General features: G+C 40.9%; 1 protein-coding gene across 4 annotated transcripts in view; it reads left to right on the plus strand.

The window, feature by feature from the left end:
• Positions 1 to 279: 279 nt before the first annotated feature.
• Positions 280 to 23,265, plus strand: part of SEMA3D (semaphorin 3D) — a 138,060-nt gene continuing 115,074 nt past the window's right edge. Inside the window, exon 1 of one of the 4 annotated variants that reach the window (XM_061467283.1) lies at positions 280 to 415. Coding sequence is in view for 2 of the 4 variants with exons in the window: in XM_061467281.1 (XP_061323265.1) it covers positions 1,037 to 1,092 (56 nt within the window). In the remaining 2 variants the exon portion in view is untranslated. Of the gene's footprint in view, positions 416 to 692; positions 889 to 1,019; positions 1,093 to 21,820; positions 21,945 to 23,265 lie in introns of those variants that run through there. The other 3 variants (XM_061467284.1, XM_061467281.1, XM_061467282.1) reach the window with 3 other exon arrangements.

A 23,265-nucleotide genomic window follows, 5' to 3' on the forward strand; every position in this document is an offset into this window, starting at 1 on the left:
TTGGTGTAGGAGTGGATTGGTCCAGGAGAGAAATTCTGTCTTAGGAAGTGGTCTGCAGCATGCGAAAGCTGGAGAACCACCGATGTAGCACATTCCACTGGCAAAACAAATAAATGCAAAGGCAGATGTATCCCAGGCAACTACAGCTTTGCACGTGGGACACTCTTAAACGCACACCAAGCCCTAGCTCTGGGCCACTGCCCAGCTGTTTTCTCCTTATCAGTAAGTGTGGTGAGCTGGCTTTTTTAACACTCCCCGTCCATCAGCCAGTGACCTGCAGCTCAGCTCCAGTGGGAATATGCCCCGGGAACAACTGGAGTGGAGCTGAGGCTCCTTTAGACCTTACTATCTGAAGCAGCCACCTGTGCAGGGTGATCACAGTATTAGGCTGGGTTGCTCCTGGGCAAACTCTCAGGTGCGTGATCCGAAAGTGCAGGAGTTCTGTGGTCCAGCGGAAGGTCCATGAGCACAGGTTCCCCTCAGTGCCCGGTTGGTACCACAGTCTGCGTGTGTATGTGTTGTGTTTGTGCGTGCACTCTGCTACTTTTCAGGGAGTTAAACGTTTCCTGGTGGCCGGAGCTGTGACCTACGCCGGCAGCAGCAGCAGTGGGTGTGTGTCTGAGCTGGCTGACACACACACATAGAGGCACACGAAGCAGCCCATTTGCTGGAGGGGTGTGCATGTGCGCGCGAGGGAGTGGAAAGGGGTGGCGGGGATGGAGGAAGGGAAGGAGCCAGGGGAAAGTCTGACACTCCGCGCAGAAGGGGAGAGACCCTTAGCCGCCGCTGGGGAGGAGCTCACCCGGCTCGCAACGCCTCCAGCACCCGGCCCCCGGCCCCGCAACCGGCCTCGCCCCGCACCTCGCCGCCGTTCCGGCTCCACGGCAGGTACCCACCAGCCCTGCGGGGCTCCGCGACTTTGCGCCGGGCACCGGAGCTCTTCGCTGCCGCCGCCGACAAGGGGTAGGGGGGGGAAAGTGCGTTGGCTTCTCCCGGAGTCTCCGCTCGGCTCTGCCCCACCCCGGGGACAGGAAACATGCCGTCGGCACAGGCAGCGGTGGCCGGGCCACCTGCCTTGCTGTCATCGGGGAGGTGGGAAACTACTGGCTTGGGAAACCCCCTCGGCTCTGCCCTGGGAGGGCAGCAGAGGTGGATTTGGGGGCTCAGGGAAGAGGAGGAGGCAGTTTTGGGGAGCGGGAGTTAAAGGCTGTGGTGCTGGTGCAGGGAGAGGTGTTTCGTTCTCTCAGCCCCGGCACCCGTGCGCCTGCCGCCGCCTCGCATAGGTGTCTCGAGACGATGGGAAGGGCGCAGTCAGCCCTTGGTGACCAGTAAGGAACTGTTGCTTGCTGGAGCGGTGGCAAAATTCCTTCCTTTCCAAATAGTCGTCCAGCGTTGCCCGGAGCGCGGCTTTGCTGAACGTGTCCATCACTAGGAGCTGCGGAGCACCTGGCTGGTCTGGGGTGCTCACTGAATGAGATTATACGTCTTCTCACACTGACAACCTGTACTTTGCTTTGTGCAAGGACACAGAGGGTGGTAAAGCTCCTTGTTTTGCTGTGAATATTACAAAACGAAAGTTATTGCTTCCATGAAAGGAGACATTCCTGAGCGCGTTAGGTAATTGGTGACTGTGTACTGAAGAACTGCAAAGCAGCCACCTATGCGCTCTCATAAAAAGCTTCTCTTTGATTCGAATTGGGAAGATTAGTCCAAGAACAATAGAGATCAATGGGGCTGTCTGACCATAAGCAGGGAGCACTCTGCTGAGAAAGCAGCAGCTGAATGCTGCATCTGCGGCTCTGACAGAGGCCGTGGAGATGCAGGCAAGAACTTTTGCAAGGCTTTTAGCCACTTTATCTTTTTTGCAAATCTAGGGAACAAGTAGACTTCACTATTTACCGCTGGAAGGTTTTAATGCTATATAGTATGATATTATGGTACTGTTTTTCAAACCCTCATTATTATAGCTGATGTGATTTTAACCTTTGCTTTTTTATCAGTTTGTTTAGCTTATTATGGGCCTGATCCTGAAAAGCAGTATTCATCATTTCTTGTAAGGTATGTAAGGGCCAAAATCTTTACTACGTTTGTGAAAGATGGGTGTCTGAATAGCTTTCTGAAGAGGAATTAGAATGGTTTAATTAATTGTAATCCCACTATTAGAGATACCTAAATCCTGCAGGTGTCACACCTCTTTTTCTTTAGCTTTCCGAGTTCTGCTCTGAAATGCTTTGTAAATAGAAGCATTTTAGCCTTGATAAGGCTGAGCAGTTTGGCTTCACTTTTATTTGAACTTTATTTTGGCTTGGACATCTGGACAAGCCAGAGATCCAGGAACTAAATTTACTTCCCCTCTTCTTACCACTGGATCAATCCAAAAGGGATTATTAGGGTATGGGCAACAGAGCAGACCCCCTGTTAAGGTGCAGTGCTGAAGCACAGAGAGATGTGTCCCAAACCAGGCAGAAGCGTTTTGAGCCAAAGTCACCCACAGCCCATATGCGGGCTCTGCCCATGGAGCTCTTTAACCAGAAATGGAAATAGCAGCTTCACCAGTATCCTTTGCCGCATCTCAAAATATAAGAACAACTGCAAGAACAAGAGCTGGTATAAGATGCTTCCAGGACCATATTCCCAGGAAGAGAGAAGTGCCTTCTGGTAGAGCTGAGTAAGGGACTACATCTCAGAAAGGTATAATTTTAAGTTGTATTCATGCCCTCAGCTTTGGCTTGGTGGGCAGCTGCTCTGAGATACCCAGAAGAGAGATACCTCTTTTGGATCCCTCTGCCAAGGTTCTGCCTTCTTCTCTCCAACTGCAATAGCCCTAATCTCACTCTACCTCTTAACAGTTTTGTTTGTTTGCTTGTTTGTTTTTCTGAGAGGTGATATTTTCACATTTGCAATTACGCAAATTATATTGCACTCCTGAAATTCTACTGGAATTTTGAAGTTGAATTAAAAAAGGCCCTAGGGAAAAAAAAAGTTTTAATTAATCTAGAACATTAAATGGAAATTGATGTTGTTCAATGGGAAAGAGCATTTTCAAGTGTTTGTGGATACTGCATCATTAGTTCTCAGAGGCTAGATAACGATAATTAAGCAAATCAGCATTGTAAACACTAAGGTATTAAAAAGCAAAGCCAAAGAATTAAACAAAACCTGTCTCTGTTTTGGCCCTGGCAGAGGGGATATAGTCAGCATCTTTTTCCATGTTCTACTGCAGAACAAGCGGAGGTGTAACTGTTCCACACAGTCAGGGTCCTGGCAGTTTAATTTTTGGAAGGTTATAACCATTCAGAGTCACTCTGTGAGCATGCTGTCAGCTTTGGGTGGTCAAAATAATGATGTATTTCTGGATTCCTTTTGAATCCCTGTTTTGCTTTTCCTCTCTTTCCTCTTTTTTGCTGTTAAAGATACAGAAGCTGTAATCTCGGGTGTCTCCACTGTGCGCCACTGCAATGTAGACATACCGGTTACCTGTGGCTCCGGAGAGGCTGATTCATCAGCTGGGAGTCAGCTGAATTCCCAGCTCATGCTGGCATTTCTTTGGCTGAAATGTCTGGTGCTGGAATGGGCCACTGAGCCACCTCTATACTCTTTGAGGTTTCCTACACGAGGGAATCCTTCGATGCTGGTTAAGCAGGCTTCCCTACCACGTGCTCCTGGCAAGGCAGCCTGTGGGATAGCCAGAGCTACAGTCGGCACTTTGTCTTTTTAACGCATGGAAAATGCCAAAGGTGCATGCTAAGTGTTGTTAAACCAAATAGATGTGGAGAACCTGTGATGTGTTTGTTTTCCTTGCTTTCTGGATTTTCTCCAACTACAAACAAGCAACAGAGGAGCTTATAGTAAAGCCATGCCCAGGAGATGTGAAGCGTGGTGGCTGTATTTAAACTATGTGTAAAACAAATTTTTGCTCCATGGGTGTGCTGTTTTTATCTTTTTATAGTACTTCACCCCTGTGGTACTTAATGCAATCTCCCTCCTGCCCCACATTTCTGTCTGGGTTTTATATATTTTGTAAATTTAGCAATGGCAATGAGTCAGTGCTTAAATTATTCTTGTATAAATCTTTAGCCCTTTTATATTTTCCTTTCCATCCTTGTGTATTCAGAAGGGCCCCTCTCTGGTATTGTTAATTTTCACATCCTAGAGACAGGCTGCATGAGCATCCACGTGTTATTGGACAGTGAATGATTAAAAAAAAAAAGAAAAGAAGGAAAAAAGAAAACCCCAGCCTTTCTAGTCCACTTATTCCCCTGCTTAGATGGATCCAGCGTCACATGGAGGGGATCCAGGATGAGTCAGGGAGCAGTGCTGTGGTCCAAAATTCCAGTTTGCATTACAGCTGGGAGGCAGCATTAAGCATCATGTGAATTTGTTTTCTTTTAACAGGAACTGCAGAATAATTTATGGGAGTCATACAGCCTAATGGTCAAAGCAGATAACAATAATCCAAGATGAACCTGGATTCCCATCTGGGTTGAATTATTGACTCAATTTGGCTATCAGAGTGATGGGTGTGGCATTTAAGCCTAGAACATTATACTGGCATTAACTAAACCTTTGCACTTCCCCACAACATAACTGGAAAATGTGATTAAGGTTCAGAGCTCTGTTGGTACCTAACAGTTTACCTTATAGTCAGCTTCACTGCTCAGACTAAGCACAGTACATTAAAGGCGTTTATTTGCAACCTTAAGTTGCAGGACAAATCCTAAAGGGTCCTGCATAAATATGGCTAAAGACAAATTCATGCCTTAGAGTTTATATGTACTTGGAGACCTGTAACTCATGAGGACCTTCTGCTCTGCCTGAATTTCACACTGTATATATTACTCAGCTTTCTGTATCTTTTGGACATCTTTTTGTTTATTTTTCTTTCTGTGTTATTATAAACAGAAATAAGAATAAGTGTGAGCTTCTTCTTTTAATGTGGTCAGTTTAAAAGCAAAATAAATATAAATAATTAAGCTGTTTCCAGTTTAGTTGATCAGTGCATCAGGAAACTTGCAGGAAGCAGATGTCTTGCAGAAGAAGAGAGGCTAAAAGTTCTGTAACATCTGAGCATACTCCAATGACATTCTGGACTGTTGTTTTGTTTTGTTTTTTTTTTCCAAGAGGACAGGGAGAAGTTACCAGTTTTCCTGGAATGAGCCCTTCCAAAAATTCTGAAGTCACTGCAGCCCTGAGTCTCATCTCATCTTGCATCAGCATAATTCAGGAGTAAATGCACTGGAAACAGAAAGCCTAGGATTAACTGAAAATTACATAAAACTAAGGCTGTCATGAAATGAAAGACCCACGTCTGTTCTCAGTCTCTCTGTATGTAGTGGCTTCAAGGGACTGAAGCACATGTTTAAAGAGACTGCTGTGTAAATTGCTTTCTTGAAAGAGGTATTTTGCTAAAGTTTAAATCTAGAGTGAGATCAAGTCTTTTAAAAGTTAAATGCAGTCCCAAGGGCTGATGTGGCCAAATATTCCAGCTTAATCTTGGCTAGCATTTTAACATTTTGCACAGCTAGATCTAATGGTATGTGCCTACCTAGCTTGTTGTATTCCCCTGGAATTTATCAATGACACACTCCATATAATTGTGGTTACTTTTTGTCCGTCTAAAATCCTTTTTTGGTTTTGCAAGGGAGACACTGCAAGAGGGAGTATGTAAAAAATCCTTTCTCAACCCAAGGCAAAAGTTGATTTTTTTTTTTTTTTTCCCTTCCACAATGAAGAATTAAAACAATGTCTGTTGCTCTCGTGCTTAATGTCAAAATCTCTGCTAAAAAATAGTAAGGAGAAATATGATTAATTTTCCATATGGAACTTATTCCCTGTAAATTTATAATGCACATATGTGAGGTTTTATGAAGACTTACACTAAAAGCCTTTAGGAACAGCATAATAGAGGAAAACTGTTCATAATACCCTTTGATATCAAAAGAGCTGAACAGCTACACTTCAAGAGAGGGAAATAAAGTGAAGGACAATGACAAGGAATGATGTACTGCTGCAAATACAGTTCCTTTTCTCCAAGATTTACATAAAGAACCAACCTTAACTGTAAGGTTCTTCTGACTATTTTACTGACATCTACCACCTGCTTAGAAAATACCAACCATTTACTTGATTTCACAACTTGTTTTCTTTTTAAACAGGTGCCTGAAAACATTTATTAAAGACATAAATAAATCTTCAAAGCTACTACAGTATGTCCTAGCAGGATGATTGCATCTTGCATATCTGAAGATCCGCTGCTGCTTAACAGAAATCAGAGGAGATGCAGGATCAAATTTGTTTGTGTCTGTCTTCTACATTTCTTTAAATTCTTGTTTTCAGTAGGAAGCATGCATAAGATATGGACAGTATGGACAGTCATAATTTATCACTTCTTTTTGTATAATTATTAGTTACGAGCAGTGGACTTGTTCTCATTCAGTGAATTTCTTATTAATTTATTAGATATATTGCAGTAGCATCTGTTGGTTCCAGTCAGAAATGAAGGTCCTCTTGTGTTCAGTACCAGTGATGTATACAATTAAACAAAAACCTGAACCAGCTTTCAAGCACAGTGTAGGGCAACAGTCAGCAAGCATGGAAGACTGAGAACCACAGGTTCCTCCAGAAGACAAGTAATAGAATCAGGTTTATTTCATAGAATAAACAGAGATCTCAGCCTGTTTTTCAGTTGTTGAATAATACAAGCATCAGTGCAAAATTCAATTTGTATGGCATTATGAGATCCTCTGTTGTGAAAGATAAACAGCAAATTTGGGCTAATGCCTCAATGAATTAATTACATTGAGTTAACCTGACTTTTGGATCCTGTGACCTCCATAGTTTAGCAGATTAATTTCTGAACAATGCAGCTTCACAGAATCCAATTTATTCTGGGGAGTTGTATTATAAGGAATTTAGAGGTTTTCTAGAGGCACAAAGTCTCCACATGAACAAATCTGGAATTCTTGGATCCATTGAGCCATGTAATATTTTGAGTTGGAGACTAAGCCTTTGTGCTAGATACAGCTGCTGCACGGAGGAAGTGGACGGTGTCCATGAGGATGACAGTAGCACACAATGGTTATTCCAAAATAATCAAGGTATAACAAGCTGCATCTTCAGTTGGTGTAAATTAGAGACATGTGACTGAGATTACTTGAGTCATTCGTACAGGTTAACACCAGTGCTATGTCTTTAGAAGACATGAGAAGCTCTAAAAGCCGAAAGAGAAAACCAGATATTTAAGTTAACAGTACAGACTGAAAGCATTTGGAGAGAAGAGTTGTAAAGGCAAGCTAGCAGCTGAAGCACTAAGCAAGTGCTATTGCTTCTTGTCACTGCCTGGATTATTGTGGTGTGATCTCCAAAAGCCCCAGATCATGAGGAGTAGTCCCTGCAGCTTAGTCCCGGAGCTGCAGATTTAAGCATCAAAATTCATTTAGGATCCATAGACATGACCTCCTCCAGCCGATAGGTATCTGTGTAGGGTAGTCTTCCTTGTGTCAAAATCTAAAATAATAGTAATAAAAAAAAATCCCTAGCATGTATTTCAGTGGTTCAGGTGCCTGCTCTTGCCTGAGGTGATCTGTTTTTCAGCTGTGGTCTGCACGGTGGTGTTGTTGGTGCTTGGTACCACAACTTTCTCAGCTACCATGGTTCCACTTTGTTGCAAGTGCTCTGTTATCAAAGGCCCAACAGAAAAGGACTGTGGCGTGGCATAGTCAGAGCATCACCTTTCAGGGATAAGATTTCTCTCACTGGACCTGCTCCAATTAATGTTGTGGCATTGGTGTTGATAGTTCCTATTTGATACTGAACTACACTGTTCAATTAATCATTAGGAGTCCAATCCTACCTGTTCCTAAAGGAATGTACTAATCTTGGGACTGCTGGGTAAAAGGTTTTATGAGAGGTAGGTCTTCTGTGGGAGAGCTGGACATGCTTGGAGCTCACCTTGGCTTTGCAAGTAAGGTGGGCAGGGTAGTGCCTGGTTTTGAGCACCACGGGCACTGAACATTTGGAAGAACAAGGAATTTATTGTATGTGTACCCAATGGCCCAGGTGCTATGGTGGACGTGTTGTTAAGTAGGTTTGGCTAAATGCGAAGCCTGGTAACAGCAAAAGGCAGGTTTTATACTTGTCTCTGTTGCTGAACCTGGCTAACTGAAGAAGCAGTTAAGATCATAAATCTCTGTTATTAATCTAATCTTTTGGCTAAAGCAATTTTAACAGACAAGGATGCTTTACATAACTACTGCCTGAATCATTGTGGTCTGTTGGTCTGATGTCTTCTACAGTATATAATGTTGTCAGAATTGAGGTTTTCTCAGATCTGATGAAATCCAAGGAGTTTAAGACTCATTATTTTGTAAATTGATCTCAAAATTCTGAAGGCTTTAAGGAAAAAGCTGACTGTCGGCAATTTTTTAAATGTCAGTCCCAACTAACTGAGGAAAAAAGGAGAGAACTGAGGCATCTAAGAGAGCTGCTAACATTGTTCAGGCCTAAGGGACTTTTAGGTCCTGTTTCTAGAAGAAAAGATTAATTTATGTCTGCTGCTCTGTGTTGTCTATCATCTTCTTTATATGGGTGTCCTGGGTAATACCATTTGCAGCATACAGATTTGTTCTGTAGTTCTGACTTGGTGTTTATAGTCCTCTAGTGACATCTACAAACAGCAGACATTTATTATCTCAGAAAGCTACCTCAGCTTGAAAAAAGTGAAAAATGAATATATGGCAAAGAAATACCTTTCACAAGACAGCATCCCAAAAAACTGTGCATCTTTCAGTGAAATTAAGGGAGTTTTCATATGGGAAGATTTTCCACCTTTAGAAAAAGACATTATAAGACTGCTTAGGCTGAAGACTGATTAAACTCACAATATAAAATATATGTGAAGGGGGAAATGGTAGACTGATACTCTTAGAGTATCCCTCTGAAAATTTGTTTTATTTTGTTTAGTTTTGGGATTTGTTTCGGTTTCTGTTTTTTTTCTTTCCTGGATAGATTTGCACTTTTAAGTACAGATCAATTATGCCGTCTGTGCCCATGAGCCTGAAGCTCCTGTTTCCTTTGCTTCCTGTGACTTTGCTACATCTCATTGTTTCTAAATGGTGACATGAGCACTGTTTTGAAACTGGTAACGCAGACATTGATCTCTTCGATGGCACTTAAAATCAAATCCTGCTACTTAGTGACAGACAAATTGTTGTGCTTTGCCTCTTACAGTGATGGAAGGTTTGTTCTTTATTCTCCATTTACTGCTGTTGTACATTGATGTGCAAGGATGAAGACTAAATACTTATGCACAAAACACTGCTGAAAGCTCCAATTGCAATTTCTGTACCTTTTCACAGTCAGATGGGAAAGCAGGAGGTATATGCTGCAAACAGTACAATCCCAAACATCTGGTTTCAAAGCAAGAGAAGAAAAATAGGCAGAATGAAAGTATCATATTTAGTTTAACATCAAGGGTGAGATTCTTCATAGTTTTTCCCAATTTTTTCCATTCTCCTGGGTCCGTGTTGGCTGTCAGTCAGTGTTCTATGGCATGAGGGCTTGGCCACTCTTAGCTGGAATTGCCTGTCCTTGCCTCTTTGCTGCAGCAGTTCTCCAGGTGGTTTCAGGGCACAGGCCAAGCTGCTCCTGCCTCCAGACTCCTCCCTTCTGAAACGTCATCTCCTTCCTACAGTTTAACTGTCTCTTGTGCTTTTGTAGGAGCTGCAGGCAAAGTTACCTGTATCCTGTCAATTCCCAGAAATGGTCCAGACATGATGAGAAAACCTCACTCCCTAGAGGTGCTTTACTCAGTAGCAGTTTTGCATGTTAAAGGGAGAGAAATTCAGACAGATTTCGGTTCTTGTGTCAGGTTTTCATGGCGATGGGAAAAAATGGCTTTGTGATAACGTTTATGCCACTGATATCATAGGCACAGCTGTTCTGCAGTTGATTAGTGCTGAAATATGGATAGTAATTTTCTTAGTAAAGAAAGGCTTTATTTCTATTTTTATCCTAGGTTGTTACCCTGCTGTAAGGATAATGAAATCTGTTCTAATGAATGGTATTTAAAAGAAAAAAGTACTTTCCATCCTTTTTGTCTTTTCCTTCCTTCCTTTCCCTGCAAACAAGGTAAATGCCACTAAAGTGATGTCAGAAAAGCATTTTGGAAAGTGTTTGGATTCATTGTGTTTTGTTTTCCATCCAGGAATTCACATGACACAATGGAAAGTGGGATCTGAAACTCTAAGATAAATTATTAGACTATCTATAAAGCAGTAGTCTCATCTTTATGGTAGGTATGTAAGGCCAAAATAAGTGGGACGCAGTGGCTTTGAATATAAGTAGCCTTGTTATCTTTAGTGCAAGCATTAGCAGAGATTACAATGGTCTTGTGATGGCCCTGGGGGAATCTCACAAGGCCCTGCAGTAGGCACTGTATTGTTCAATCTGTTCTCAATAGTGTCTGGTGCTTGGATGACATGACCCTTTTAAAACTGTGCTGTCTCTCTTCATCCTTCTTTGAGCCACGCAGGAGAAGAGGTGTGAGCACAAGCAGTTAGAAAAGTTGAAAAGGTGCTTGCGGAAGATGGAGAAATTAATGACTGACACTGTGAAAACAGTTTGCTCTGTAGATCTACCAAGACTCTGTGGGCATTACAATCAGATACATCCAGGATCCTCTGTCAGTGTCTCCAACATTTCCTCCTAGAAGACCAGCAGCTTTTGTCAAACTAATTTTATTGGATTCCACTGATGGGTTACGGCCTGAGCTGCAAATACATACCAAAAGCTTCCCAGGCTTAGCCTTTGTGTGACAACACTCAAAGGGAAAACACAGCTATACTGTGGAGGCAGCATCAATTGCTCAGAGTTCTTTTTGGACATGCTCAAGTTGAAGATGTGACCTCAGTCCCATGGGTGTCTTTTCTTGTTTAGCTGACATTTCCACCTCCTGCTTTTCTGTTAGGCTGGGAGAAACTCCCCAAAACTGAGGTTTTGTCTGAGTTTGCTGCCTGAGTACTTATTCTTCATTCCCTACAGAGATATGGTGGTGTGTGGGATTCTCTGGTTAGTGTAAAATGTGTTTCTCTTGTGGTTCACAAGATACAGGTTGGAAACCCTGATGAGGGACAAACATGTTTCCTTGTTCTGAAGCTGGGTGATTGGGCAAAACTTTCTCATTTTGGTGCAGGAGTTCTATCTTTTTCAATTTCAGAAGATGGGCAAGGCAATGCAATATAAAGGATGTTGCCAAATCTCGTTTTCTTCATGTCCCCAGGAACTGAATCCTATTTGGATAATAAGCACTAGTCCAAGCTACTGGATTAAATATGAAGATAACTGTAAGGTTTCTTTGGTCTGTTTAATATAGGAGTTGATCAGTTGTCTCTCTAATCTGCAGTCTGGAAAACCTGTCACAAATAAGCATTTCTTTTGCAAGATGCATGACATTTTACCTGTATGATTCCCACAAGCTATCTGTACTCTGTGCTTGTAGTTTCTGAAAACAAAATAGGGATAGACTTTGATGATAATTCAAAGTAGATTCAGGATTGTTTTGATTAGTTAGGGATCACGGCTGCTGATGTAGAAGGGGAGAACTGCCCTTACGTAGTACCCGAAACAGTGTTTTGTCATTTGTTCGAATAGTGTGAGACTGTTGTCTCTCTCCCTCCAGAAACTTGCTTTTCTGTTTCACCTTACTGAGATAGTAATAAAAAAAAAAAAAGTAAAATCATCACAGATTAAATGAATGGAGCCTATTTTATAAACCGACCCTTACTGCGATCTAGGTGCAAGCCCCAGGCAAGTCAGAGGACACGCTTACAATTCAGCAGTTCTCCCCAAGATTATTCTAAGAAGTACATATCTCCCACTGCTGAAGCCTGTTTTGGTCTGATAAGGTTTGTCTACATGTGGAAGTCAGCATGCTGTTAAACTAGAATAACAGTGTACAGCATGGTGTCTCCTTCACACTAACTCTCTGCATGACCAGTCACAGTGTCTTATGTCCTGAGGCTGCTTTTGAAGTGAAATAAGCTGTTTTCTAATTAAAAGTCTAATACACAATTCCATGTGGTGTGATTGCAGAGCCATTGGTATGGTGCTGATTCACATCTTACTGTGTCTGGGTTCTCGTGTTGACAAGCCGTTTCAATTTTGAGGTCTTGGTAAATTATTTCTATAAGTGCAACAGACAATATCAGTGCATTTTACTGTGATACAGAGCACTCAGATGCTACATACTAGAGCAGAACTCTGCTCATTGAGGGGAACACAATATATTCAGTACTTTTAGTGAAAGATTCAACTTTATGCTGGTGTTTGTGTGTTTACTTCCATCAAAGTAGCACCTAAAAATACAACACAGAATTTGGCCTCATTGTGCTATTACTGGTAAGTTAACATCTAAGGAGTGCTTAGAGAAGAGGCATAAAAATGAGAAGGGAGTCTTTGAGTCAGGTTTGATTCATGAGGAGAAACTAAAGGATTTGAGTCTGCATAACTTGTTTGAGTTTGCCAGAGAAGACATAACTGTAAATACTTAAAAAGTTTAATTCCAAAAACAGCAGAGGATTTGCTTAATGTTAATGACATACCAAAGGTTAGGACAGCAGTTCAAGAGACTTGGGGTTAATTACATGACATATGTCCTTAGCAAGTCACTTCTGCTTAGATCCTAGCAAATTCCTAAAGGCACACAACTGCCACTTCTTTGTCTACATCATTGCACGATAGTCAGATGAGACTGAAAGCCACCTATTTTAGACAATTAACTTACTAAACACCTTTACAAGTCTAGATCTTGGCCTCTACGTGCCTCAGCTTTGTTGTATGCCTGTAAATTGGTAAAAACTGCCTTTTCTCATAGAAAGAGTGTGAGAATTATAGAAAGTACTGGTGTTGTAACAATGGGATCCATGCAAATATACTGAGTAGAAAAACTAATTAATATGGGATTTATTTCACTTGTCTGTAGTGTAAGGTGGTCACATAATCTTCCTGTTTTCAGCACAGACATGAGGTGCCAGTATGTGAGACAGGGGATGAATTCACCCCAGCAGTGTCTGTCTCCACCCTCTCTGAAGGGAGCCAAGACTGCCTGAACTTTAGATGGTTGAAATTAGGCAAGATGAATATTATCTTAAGAATAAAAGGATCAAATAAAATCAACTCAGCTTGATTTTAAGGGAAAAAAATTCTGTAATGAGTGTGTTTGCAGAGATGTTATTTTAATGGGATGACAGAAACCACCTCAAAGAACTTGTGTTTTTCTTCTGTTATTTCTCATAAAACTTTTCAGGAAGTCTTTTATTAAAAACTAACTAGATGATAGAGTTCCCGCTTCTGTTTCTTTGAAGCAGTCCTTATGCAGACTAGCGACATCCTGAAAGTGCTATGGTGCACATAGTACTAATGAATGTTGTATCCAGTATCTACATTTGACAAATCTAGGTCTTAATAACTAAATGGAAGCTAGGCTCTTTTGGAAATCAATTCCTAATGTCTCTTTCTTTTATACAACAGCCTCATGCTGGTGGGAAGTACTGTGTTACCTCTAGGTGGTAGCTACCTCCTTAATGTGGCTGATTCTCAGAGAAAATACAATTACGGACACTGAGTTTAAAGAAAAAAAGTATGTAGGAAAATCAGTGTTATTCAGAAGAGAGCTACAAAAATTATGTGACCTTCTATTAGCGTTGCTGAAGGTCCATGTGTAAAGCAGCTGTAGGATGCTGAGGATCTGAGGTAAGGTTGAGCAGTACAAAGAAGATAGAGACTCCCTTTTTACAAGGACTCACATGGAAAGGATGTGGGGTCATGGATACAAGTTATTCTCAGGGAGATTCAGGTTGGACACAAGAGGAAAATTTTTCACAATAAGAGCAATCATTTGTTGGAATAATCTCCCGGGGAAGTAGTAGATTCCCAAACATTGGACACTTAAGATTTGGCTGGAGAGGGTGCTGGGACATCTAGTCTAGGTCAAACTTTGCCAAGAAAGGGGGGACCAGATGATCCTTGAGGTCCTTTCTAACCTGGTGTTCTATGGTTTTATGAACAAAGACTCATATGAGTCATATGACTTGGTCATATGACCAAGATGACCTATCTATCTGAGGTCCCTACTAACCCATGCAATTGCACAAGTTCACAGTTCAAAGAAGGATGAGCTTAATTAGTTTATCCTGCTGTAGGTGTGATTTGGTGATACAGCCCTCCCTCGTGTTATTACATTTGTTACCCTGCGGGGCAGCAAAATCACTTTGTGACTAGTTTACTCTTTTTGGTTTGCACTCTTCAAAGAAAAGGCCTGCTTTCAGGCTTTGTCCATCTTGGTTTGATAGCTCCCACCTCCAGCCTCTCCAGAGCTCATCTTCTCACGGCTGGACTCTTCTTTCCCTCACAATTGCTTGTTATTTTCCTTCTTCTCTGGCTTTGCAGGGAAAGGGAGAGTCCCTTTTTGATGAAGAGAGAAGGATGAGTGAGCAACCAATCATTTCAGGGACAAGGACCTGTTGTCAGAGAGCCTGTGGCTGGATACTGGACTAGACTTATGCTTGGGAATGTCTAAAATGTGCTGAATTCAGAAGAACAAAATATGTTTGCAGGAGTTGATATTTATTGCTTTTTCTTGACCTTGCAGATCCGACACCAATTGCTTTGGGAAATCAGAGCTGAACTGTCCTGAAGATTTAGAGGGGGATTTAAGTTTTGCACAGAGGATCTAAACATGGTGGGGATTTTATCTGGGTATGAAGCAGTCCTGACTCAGATCAGGACATGAAATAACTCTCTAATTGGAGAGGTATACTTGGGTCATAAGGCTGTGAGCTTAAAAGCCCATTTTCAAATTGAGTTAGACTTAATGTATTAGATGGGAGATGCACCTCTTACTGGTTCCTTGGAGAGCCTGGACTTGAACTAGGCACTATGCTCCTGAACACTGTAAGATTTCTTGGATGTTCCTCTTGCAGAAATTGAAATATGTATGTCCTGCACTGTCAATTTGTAAGGGTATAAAGGCAGAGTTTATGTGAACTGCACTCAGACCAGCTTCTTGCTGGACTCCCTTGGCACCCCAAAGTCCTAATTGTTCCCCTGAGTGACTCCAAACCTGTGAATTCACATCATCTGCTTTATGCTCTAATTCAGGGGCTCTGAATCATCCTCTGGAAATACTTACCTCTTTCCTCTGGTTTATACCCTCCAAATCTCACTGAGGTGCCTCGTGTAGGCAGTGAAATAGGCTTCCAAGTGTCCAGTGCTTCAGACACACAGAGGATGACTGTGTATGAGTGCTTGTCCACAGGTCTCTGGCCTTTTTCAGGGCCAGAAGATTCTGTCAAATAGGAACATTGCCTACATATAGCAACGTGGTTGTTGTGCTCAGCCTGTTACTGTTATTAACAACTATTTCACTTTCTGCTCCCACTGAACATTTTATCCATCTGGTGTCATTCGTTGTGTACTTAGACTATAATCTGCAAGGAGGTGAGGCTCTTGCGTTTTCCTCTGTAGATGTACAGCACTATGGGGTTTTGCCCCTGACTGGGGCCTCTAGGCACTATCCCAGTATAAATAATACAAAAAAATAGATCATCAGTGTAACATCCATCTCAAAAACCATACAGAGACTTAAACACTTCTTTAGTGTTGAATTGCTCTACTGTCTAATACGGGATTCATGCAATAGCTTGCTGTAGCTTTCTGAATTAGAAGACAGATCATACAAAGTCTTATATCTACAGGCAATGTGCAGGGAGCTTGGAGGAAATCTATAATTACTGAAATCGGGAAGTGTGCCAAAGATGATTTACAAGTATGGGGAGGAATGCATCTTTTGTGATGTTTAGGACTTTATCAGGTTTATTTTGGAGGCTTTCCAAGATTAACAGCAAAAAACAACCAAAAATTTTGAAGTGAAGCAAGCAGACCAAATTCAGCTGCAGAAATACTTCCAGTAACCCAAGGGTTTGCAGCAGCTTCCTCTGTCTTGACACAGCACTGATTGTTCCTGTTGCACCAGGTAGGATCGCATTAAGCAAAACAATTTAACTGAGTGATACAGACAGCTTGTGAAGTGTGCAAGAGATATGCACAACAGAAGTGGGTGTTATTAATATTATCACCTGTATTACAGCCGTTGTTTTAAAGTTCACCTGCACTCAGAGCCTCACTGGCTTACATGCTATGTACAAAGAGCGTGAGTTAAAAGTTCTCTGAAAAAAGTTAACAAGTATGTTAGAGAACAAAGGGGTACCTCAGAAATGAGATATTACTATTCTCATTTATCTTGGAGCCCTGAAGGTATAGTAATTTGCTCTTATATAACTGTAAATAGTTGTTCCTTGCAATAGATTTGATGGAATTTTGGAAGGTGGAAATAGACAGGTCCATGGCTCCTGAGAATTTGTTTCTTGTGACAGCAAAACATTGGGCCTGTAGCACCAATTTTCAGATCTTTTTTGATAGAAATTGATTGTAGTTATGGTTTTCAGGCCCCTGATCCACTTCCAGTTTAAAGTTCTTTTTGTGCAAGTGCTTTTGTATTTGCCCCATGACTCCACCTGTTTGAGCTCCATGCCTATTTGATAACCCTGACTGAGGGCTCCAAAGGGCAGGCTCTAAGGAACTCAACAAGATAGTCATGTAGTTTCTCTGTCTAATCAGCAGGAAGGGAGACACCTCAGCTTCCCATCCAAGAAGTCTGAAGTGGCTGGGAGTAATCAGTCCCTGAAGTGCCTGTTTCTCTCTAATGATTGTAAATGGAAACTAGATAAACTGACATATAGTTTTCAGAAGGCTAAATTTAGGATGTCTTTAATTAATTTTTAATTGCTTTTGAAGACTTTGGGATATCGATGACAGAAAGAGCTTGGAAAGCAGCAGCTCTGACAGCAAACCCCAGTCCAAAATATTTAGTTCACTTAGGTTGCAGTGCTTTGAGGCAGTGAGCTGAGGTGAATCTCTTCATTGACAACATGGGAGCCTTTTTCAGGGTCAGAAGATTCAGTCAAATAATCTGTGTGCTAAGTTATTGTTTTTCTTTGTTTGCTTTGTTTTCATCTCCCCTTCACCTTTGGATAAACATGCTATTGCAAACTCAGAGCAGAGGCACCATCTCCGGTCTCTTGCTGCTGAACTGGGACAGGCTCCTATGCTCGTGGACCTGTATAGGCTTCCGCATCCGTGGCTGGTGGAGGCAATTTCCCTGATATTCATTGATGGTGCTGCAGGATTGTATGGTATTCAGGAAAATCACACAGGATTTGATTTAGGATCGTCAGTGTCATGGCTGTTGAGCATCTGGGTGACTGCATTGTGGAAGGGAGTATAACAGCTTGCTCTGTGCTTTTATATCACATCACAAATTATGTTAATAAATAAATCAAAGAGAATGTGATTGAAGAGACCAAGGCATTTCCCTTAACTTCAAAGAACTGGATTTGGCCTATTAGATCTAAAATTGTGTCTACAGGCACAGTATAAAAGACTAACCTTCTTATTTATCTGCTTTCTGTAGCACCTGTTTTTTTAATGTGTATGGTTTGTAGCTGGAGCTGGAGCCATGGTGGCAATTTTGTTGCTGCCCTTGTACCTTGTACCTGTTCTGTGGCATTGTATGATTTATTTTTGTGAGCTTTTTTTGGACATGCAGAATCCCTGGATGTATAAGTGCTGAGACTCCTGATTCTTTCTGTATCAAACTGGTGGCTCCTAATTTCAGAGTTTCTTCATGCAAAACAAAGGCCTTCAGTTCTGCAGAAGACTTTATAAAGCATGTAGGGAGATTTCCACAGGTTCAAATAAACCCATGAAAAGAAAAAGGTTTCTTTCATTGCTCTCAGGACAAGTTAGGCAAATAACTTGAGCAGTGGCAAGAGAAGAGGTGAGTATTTGCGCAATCTCCATTCATATCATTCACATTCACATGTTGGGAAAAGAATTCACAGCTCAAGAGTGGGCTCAAAATTAAAAGAGAAACACCCCAAGGCTTCTGGAATAGGAAAAAGAAAAAAAAGCTACAGAAACTCAAGTCTCATGAATTATTAAAATAAAACAAACAGCTGGATGGCAGAAGAGCTGTTCTTTGCCATAAAACATTTCCTGACACTCTTTCTTCCAAGACCCATGATGATTATTTATTTGTTTTAGTTTTTCTTTCTCATGAATTGATTTGATTAAAAAAAAAAAAAAAACACAAAAAACCACCAACATCTCATCTTCTGAATATGCTGAGAAGATGCTTTCACTAATTCTGGTAGTTTCTTAAGTGTGATCAGTTATTAATCCCTTCTTCTGAGCACGTGGTGAAAGAGAGCAAGGGATTCACCATACAACCGTCTTTGTCTGTAACCCCTACCATCTTAAAATCTTATTTATTTCCACTCTCATTTCATCGTGAACCTTCTGTCCTCAGTCCTGCAGATCCATTTACAGCAGCACTGAACTTCAGGTATTTAAAGTAAATCAGCTAATGCTGACTGCCCCGATAGTGACTCCATGAGCAGGTCCTTTGGCTGAAAAGAGGTGGTGACACGTGGCACAAGGGCCATGACAAGTACCAGAGGTTAGTTGTGCTCCCCTGTCATAGTGTTGCCTGCATGGCTTTTATAGCCTCTCTTTTAAGGTCTGTATCTCATGGAAGGTGAACTAAGAACATCCATGGAGAAGTTGGTGAACTGCTCTAAAAGCAGGATCTTGTAGGAGAACGCTTGTGTGCACTGTAGTGGATATATGTTTGCTGGTTTTTTTCCAACTTTCTCAAAGTTTTTTCTGAAAGCAGAGTTTTGGTGATCATAAAAAACAGTTGATGTTTTAGCTTAGCACTGCCTTTTTCAGAACCAGAGTTAAGTTTCACAGGTTTCACCTGTAATTTATCTGCCCAGACCCTCACAAAACATAGATGTCCTTTCGCTTTTCAATTTCTACCCGAGTGTCATGTTAGTCTGGTTCAGGCATCTGTATTCACACTGTTGGAATATTTTCCATAGCTTTGCCACGTCTCGCATTTTCCACAGAAAGTACACAATGAAAGGCAGCGTTTTTCAAGAGCCAAAACTTGATGGGATGCTTTGCTGGCTCTGTCACTGATTTCCCGTCTTGCTCAGCTGATGGCATTAGTGGCACATTTCCGCTGTGGGTGCAGGGACACTCAAGCAGACCGCAGGGGAGGCAGATAGGTTGCATCTGTATTTGCATTTTAAACAAGGTTAAAAGGCATTACTGGTCTGCAGTGTTTGTTGGTGTGCTCATTGGGCTGGGTTTTGCTCATCAACTAGCACATTTCCAAACTGCCCTATCATAATCTGCAGGCAACAGGGCTGAGACAACTCAGTTTTGACGGGAATGAGGATTTAGCTGTGTGGACAGCAGCTGTGCCAGGATGCTTTGTCTCAAGATCTGCAAATAACGTCTGACACATTTTATTTATTGATACAGATTTAGGCTTGGGGTCTGGAAGCTCAAGTCAGGGCTGCACTGGGGGTGACTGTACCATATCCCTGTAGTTACACAGGCTTTTCCTCCACCCATCTTATGTTTGTTTTGTCTTCTTAGATGTAAGCTCATCAGGGAAGGTATTGACACTTGTTCTTTATTTGTAGAGTACTCAGTACCACGTGACCCTGACCTGCATAGATTTCAATGCATTTAAAGGCAGTTGAATCTGCTTTTACCAGTTTGCTTGCGGCTTGAAATGTTTTCCCAGGCTTCAACTTTACCGTTAAGGAACAAAGGGTAGCTACTTAAGAACTGTAAAACCTGCCTCACTTCAGCCTTGCCTATTTAATTTTGAGGCTTATGTCAGACCTTTAAGGTTAAAAATGTTTCTTTTCTTGTCTTGGCTTGAACAGCAAATAGAATGTTTGAAGGAAAAAAAAAAAAAGAGGAGAGTCCGTATGACACAGGCCAGAGTGATGCAGCCTTGCCTGTTTTTCTTGATCTGAAACACTTTATTAGCTGGAGTGCAATATGGTCTGTCTGTCTCAGTTTCCAACCCATTTTTTTGATGGAAATTTGCACACTGAACAGGCTCAGAAGCAATCATTGCTCATGAACAGGCAGATAGTCTCTTGTTTTCTTTGCGGAATAACATTTTCTTGGTTAGACTTTTCTTCATCCCTTCCTCTTCCATGAACATACCCCAAACTGCAGAGTAAATAACTGTGGCTTACAATGAATAAAGTTCTGAAATGGTAATGGGAAGCAGTGAATAAACTCTCCATGTCTTACATGATACAGACTTGAACTCTGCTGAAGGGGCCGTCTGCAGCAAGGTCAGGAGTGTGACGAAGTAGAAGTTTGGAAGGGGAATCTGCTGGAGAGATAGTATAACCCAGTGAGTGATAAGTGCTGACAGACTGGCACCCTGATGTTTGAAGTGCTTTCCCCTGCAGCAGAAATATGTCTCTGATCCTGTTGTGTTATGGCCAGACTCAGTCTGTTTTGAAAGACTGTACTTTTGTCACATGGAAACTCAGGAAGATTCTGAATGAATGCATTTAACAGAACCCTAAATTTTGGTCCATGGTTAAAGATAAAGATCTGATATAGCCTTCCCAAAAGGCATTTGTAACAATAATCATAAACTTATGTCAATACATTTACATTATTATTATTATATGTTTACATTAATATTTTTCTAATACGTCACCATTTATTGTGTTTAGTGCACTAGATCACAGAGAATAAAAGCTTTAAATTATGATTTCAAAAGAATGGTAGAAAAATAACACTGGAGAATTTAAATCATCTACTAGTGCTTAACAAATTTGGAGCATTACTCAATTTGTCCAGGCAGGCTTTTGTGCAGTTCCTGTTCTTCTCTGTTTCTTTCCTGTGGGTTTAGGTTGTGAGTGCTCCCAGTATGGCCACACAGGAAGAAAACCTGAAATATGTGAGTGAGACCCAGAGTGGGAGGCAGAAGATTAAGTGAAATGTCCTGGGACCTTCCAGGAGAAAGCTGCTATGCTCTTTACCCAAACCTTAGTGATAGAAGTAGTATCAGAAGCTAGTCAGCAATGGTTTGACAAATACAGGGTCTTAAGAAACAGTAGTGATACGTTTTCAGTTCCTTTGATCAGTTTACTTCAGTTCCATTTGCAAATTTGTATATGTAAAAATAAAAGAATTACTAAATTTGTAAGTAAATAAGCTTGGGAGAGAGAAAGAGATTTTTATTTTATTACCTTTAATTTCTAATCTAGGACAAGGAAAAGTTCCTCATCCCATTTCCTTTATCTCTGGGATGGCAATATTCACTTATATTTTCAGAAGATTTCTAGTACCTGACATGGCGATTCTATCGTCTAGTCTGGTTCTTCAAAAATGACTGATCAAAACACTTCACTGGTTTGGAAGACAGGAGGAGGCAGGGATATAACCCTTAATAGTATACAAGACTAATCAGGCCTCTCATTAATTACTTTGATACAGAGGTTATATTTGCATAGATAATGGAAAAAAATACTGTTTTCATTTTGATTATTAACAACAAAGCACTAACAGACATGTTGATATGTTAGTTTCCAGTGATTTGCAGCCATGCTCCCCTCCATTGGAAACAGTAAGACGTAACTTACAAGAGCTGCCTATATCAGCATCCCAAAGGATAACTGTCTGCACTTTCATTACTTCCCGCTCTAACGCATATACATTAGGCTGCATTTTTTAACCATGCAGTAAGAAAGCATACGTTCCTCAGGACCTCTGGATCATTCCTGAATGAGAAAGACACCAAGGAAGTAAAAATGTTGTCTTGTTTAAGTTAACTTAGAAAAACATTGCCTTTGTTTTGCCTCTTTTTCACAGAGATACTGTGAGAGGCAGGATCATGTTTGCTGTCACATTCCAGGTGTAGCACTTGGCCATGCAAGCTTCTTATTTATCATGAAATCAACATTTTCTTTTGTTTCCGTTCAAGTGAGAATACTACCACAGTAAGGAAATGGACACCCAACATTGCTAATATACATTTAGTAGCAGGAGGACAAAAGCCTGTTACACAACCATCACAAGGATTAATTCCTTTGCCTCCTACAGCAGGGGACCATGCTCAGACATGCCAGGCTTTTATGATGCTTCAGCAAGTGATACTCAGTGAAGGGCATTACATAGGGAGTAATTATATATAGATCTGGAACTGGTGAAACAAAAGCAATTGTTCTACCAATGTTTTTTGTTGGTTTTGGAAGCATGTATTTGGTCTGAATATAGTCAAATAGATAAACAAGTGATAGCACAGGCCTACATTTTTTCCTGCAGTATACTATCTGATGTTTAATTAGAGTCAACAGAAAAGGCTGAGCAGTTCAGGTTGGTAGTTTTACTTTCTGGCAGTTACTGTTTCTTTCTCTTGGTTATAGGTATAGCTTTGAATGACCAGGCTGCCAACTTCTGTTTCTCAGGTAGCTGAATTGAACGGAAGTAAGTTTGAACCTTATATATATTATCACATATTTTTACACTAAATTTATTAATGACAAGCTCTGCTTTCATTGAAATGATCTGAATGAATGTGCTGATTATTCTGTCAAAAGTATTCAGAACTGAGACTAAGATGATTAATTTAATATTTGTATATTATTGACCATAAGTATCACTAGTACTACGGGGCCATGATAATCATGATCCTTTTCTATGTAGTTAGTTCAGCTTTAGTGAAGTCAGTGGACACATGCCAATGTGTCCCTTACTGACTACTTTGTGTAGTGACAAAGCTCCATAGTGTAGACTTCCTTATAAAGCTTTATTATAAATCTCTGACTTTCATTAAAAATGTGAAGACATTCAGTAAAATACAAGCAAGGTATTTGCTGGGAAAAGAAAGAAAAAGGAAAATGAGAATGAATAATCAGGTAATCGCTATTTGCAACTCAGCTTTTCTAAAGTATTGATCATCATGATTTAGGCAAAAAAAAAGCATTTTCATGTCATCATGTTTAGAAATTGCATGATCTCAAAAGGCTTGAAAACCTTCAAAGGTACTGAACATGGGCAATAGTATTACCATGGGTAATAATATTCTTACCAATTTGTATATTTGATCTAAGTATAAATGTATCTTTTGAGGAAAGATATATTAGCATTCATTTTAGTGTCATGTGTTGCATTTAGACCATGGAATCTTCAGTATTTATTTCTCCGAATCAGATTCAGTACAACCTTTCATATTTACTTCTGCAGTTCATTTCTTTAGGAGAATCAATTTACCTGATGGATACCTTTTGTGCTGTGAGACAGCTACATGCCTTTCTAGAG

This window comes from Pezoporus flaviventris, unplaced genomic scaffold (genome assembly GCF_033815535.1).
Source record: "Pezoporus flaviventris isolate CSIRO_AGI_PZ_B2104156 unplaced genomic scaffold, CSIRO_AGI_Pfla_v1 ptg000045l, whole genome shotgun sequence".
NCBI classification, from domain to species: domain Eukaryota; kingdom Metazoa; phylum Chordata; class Aves; order Psittaciformes; family Psittacidae; genus Pezoporus; species Pezoporus flaviventris.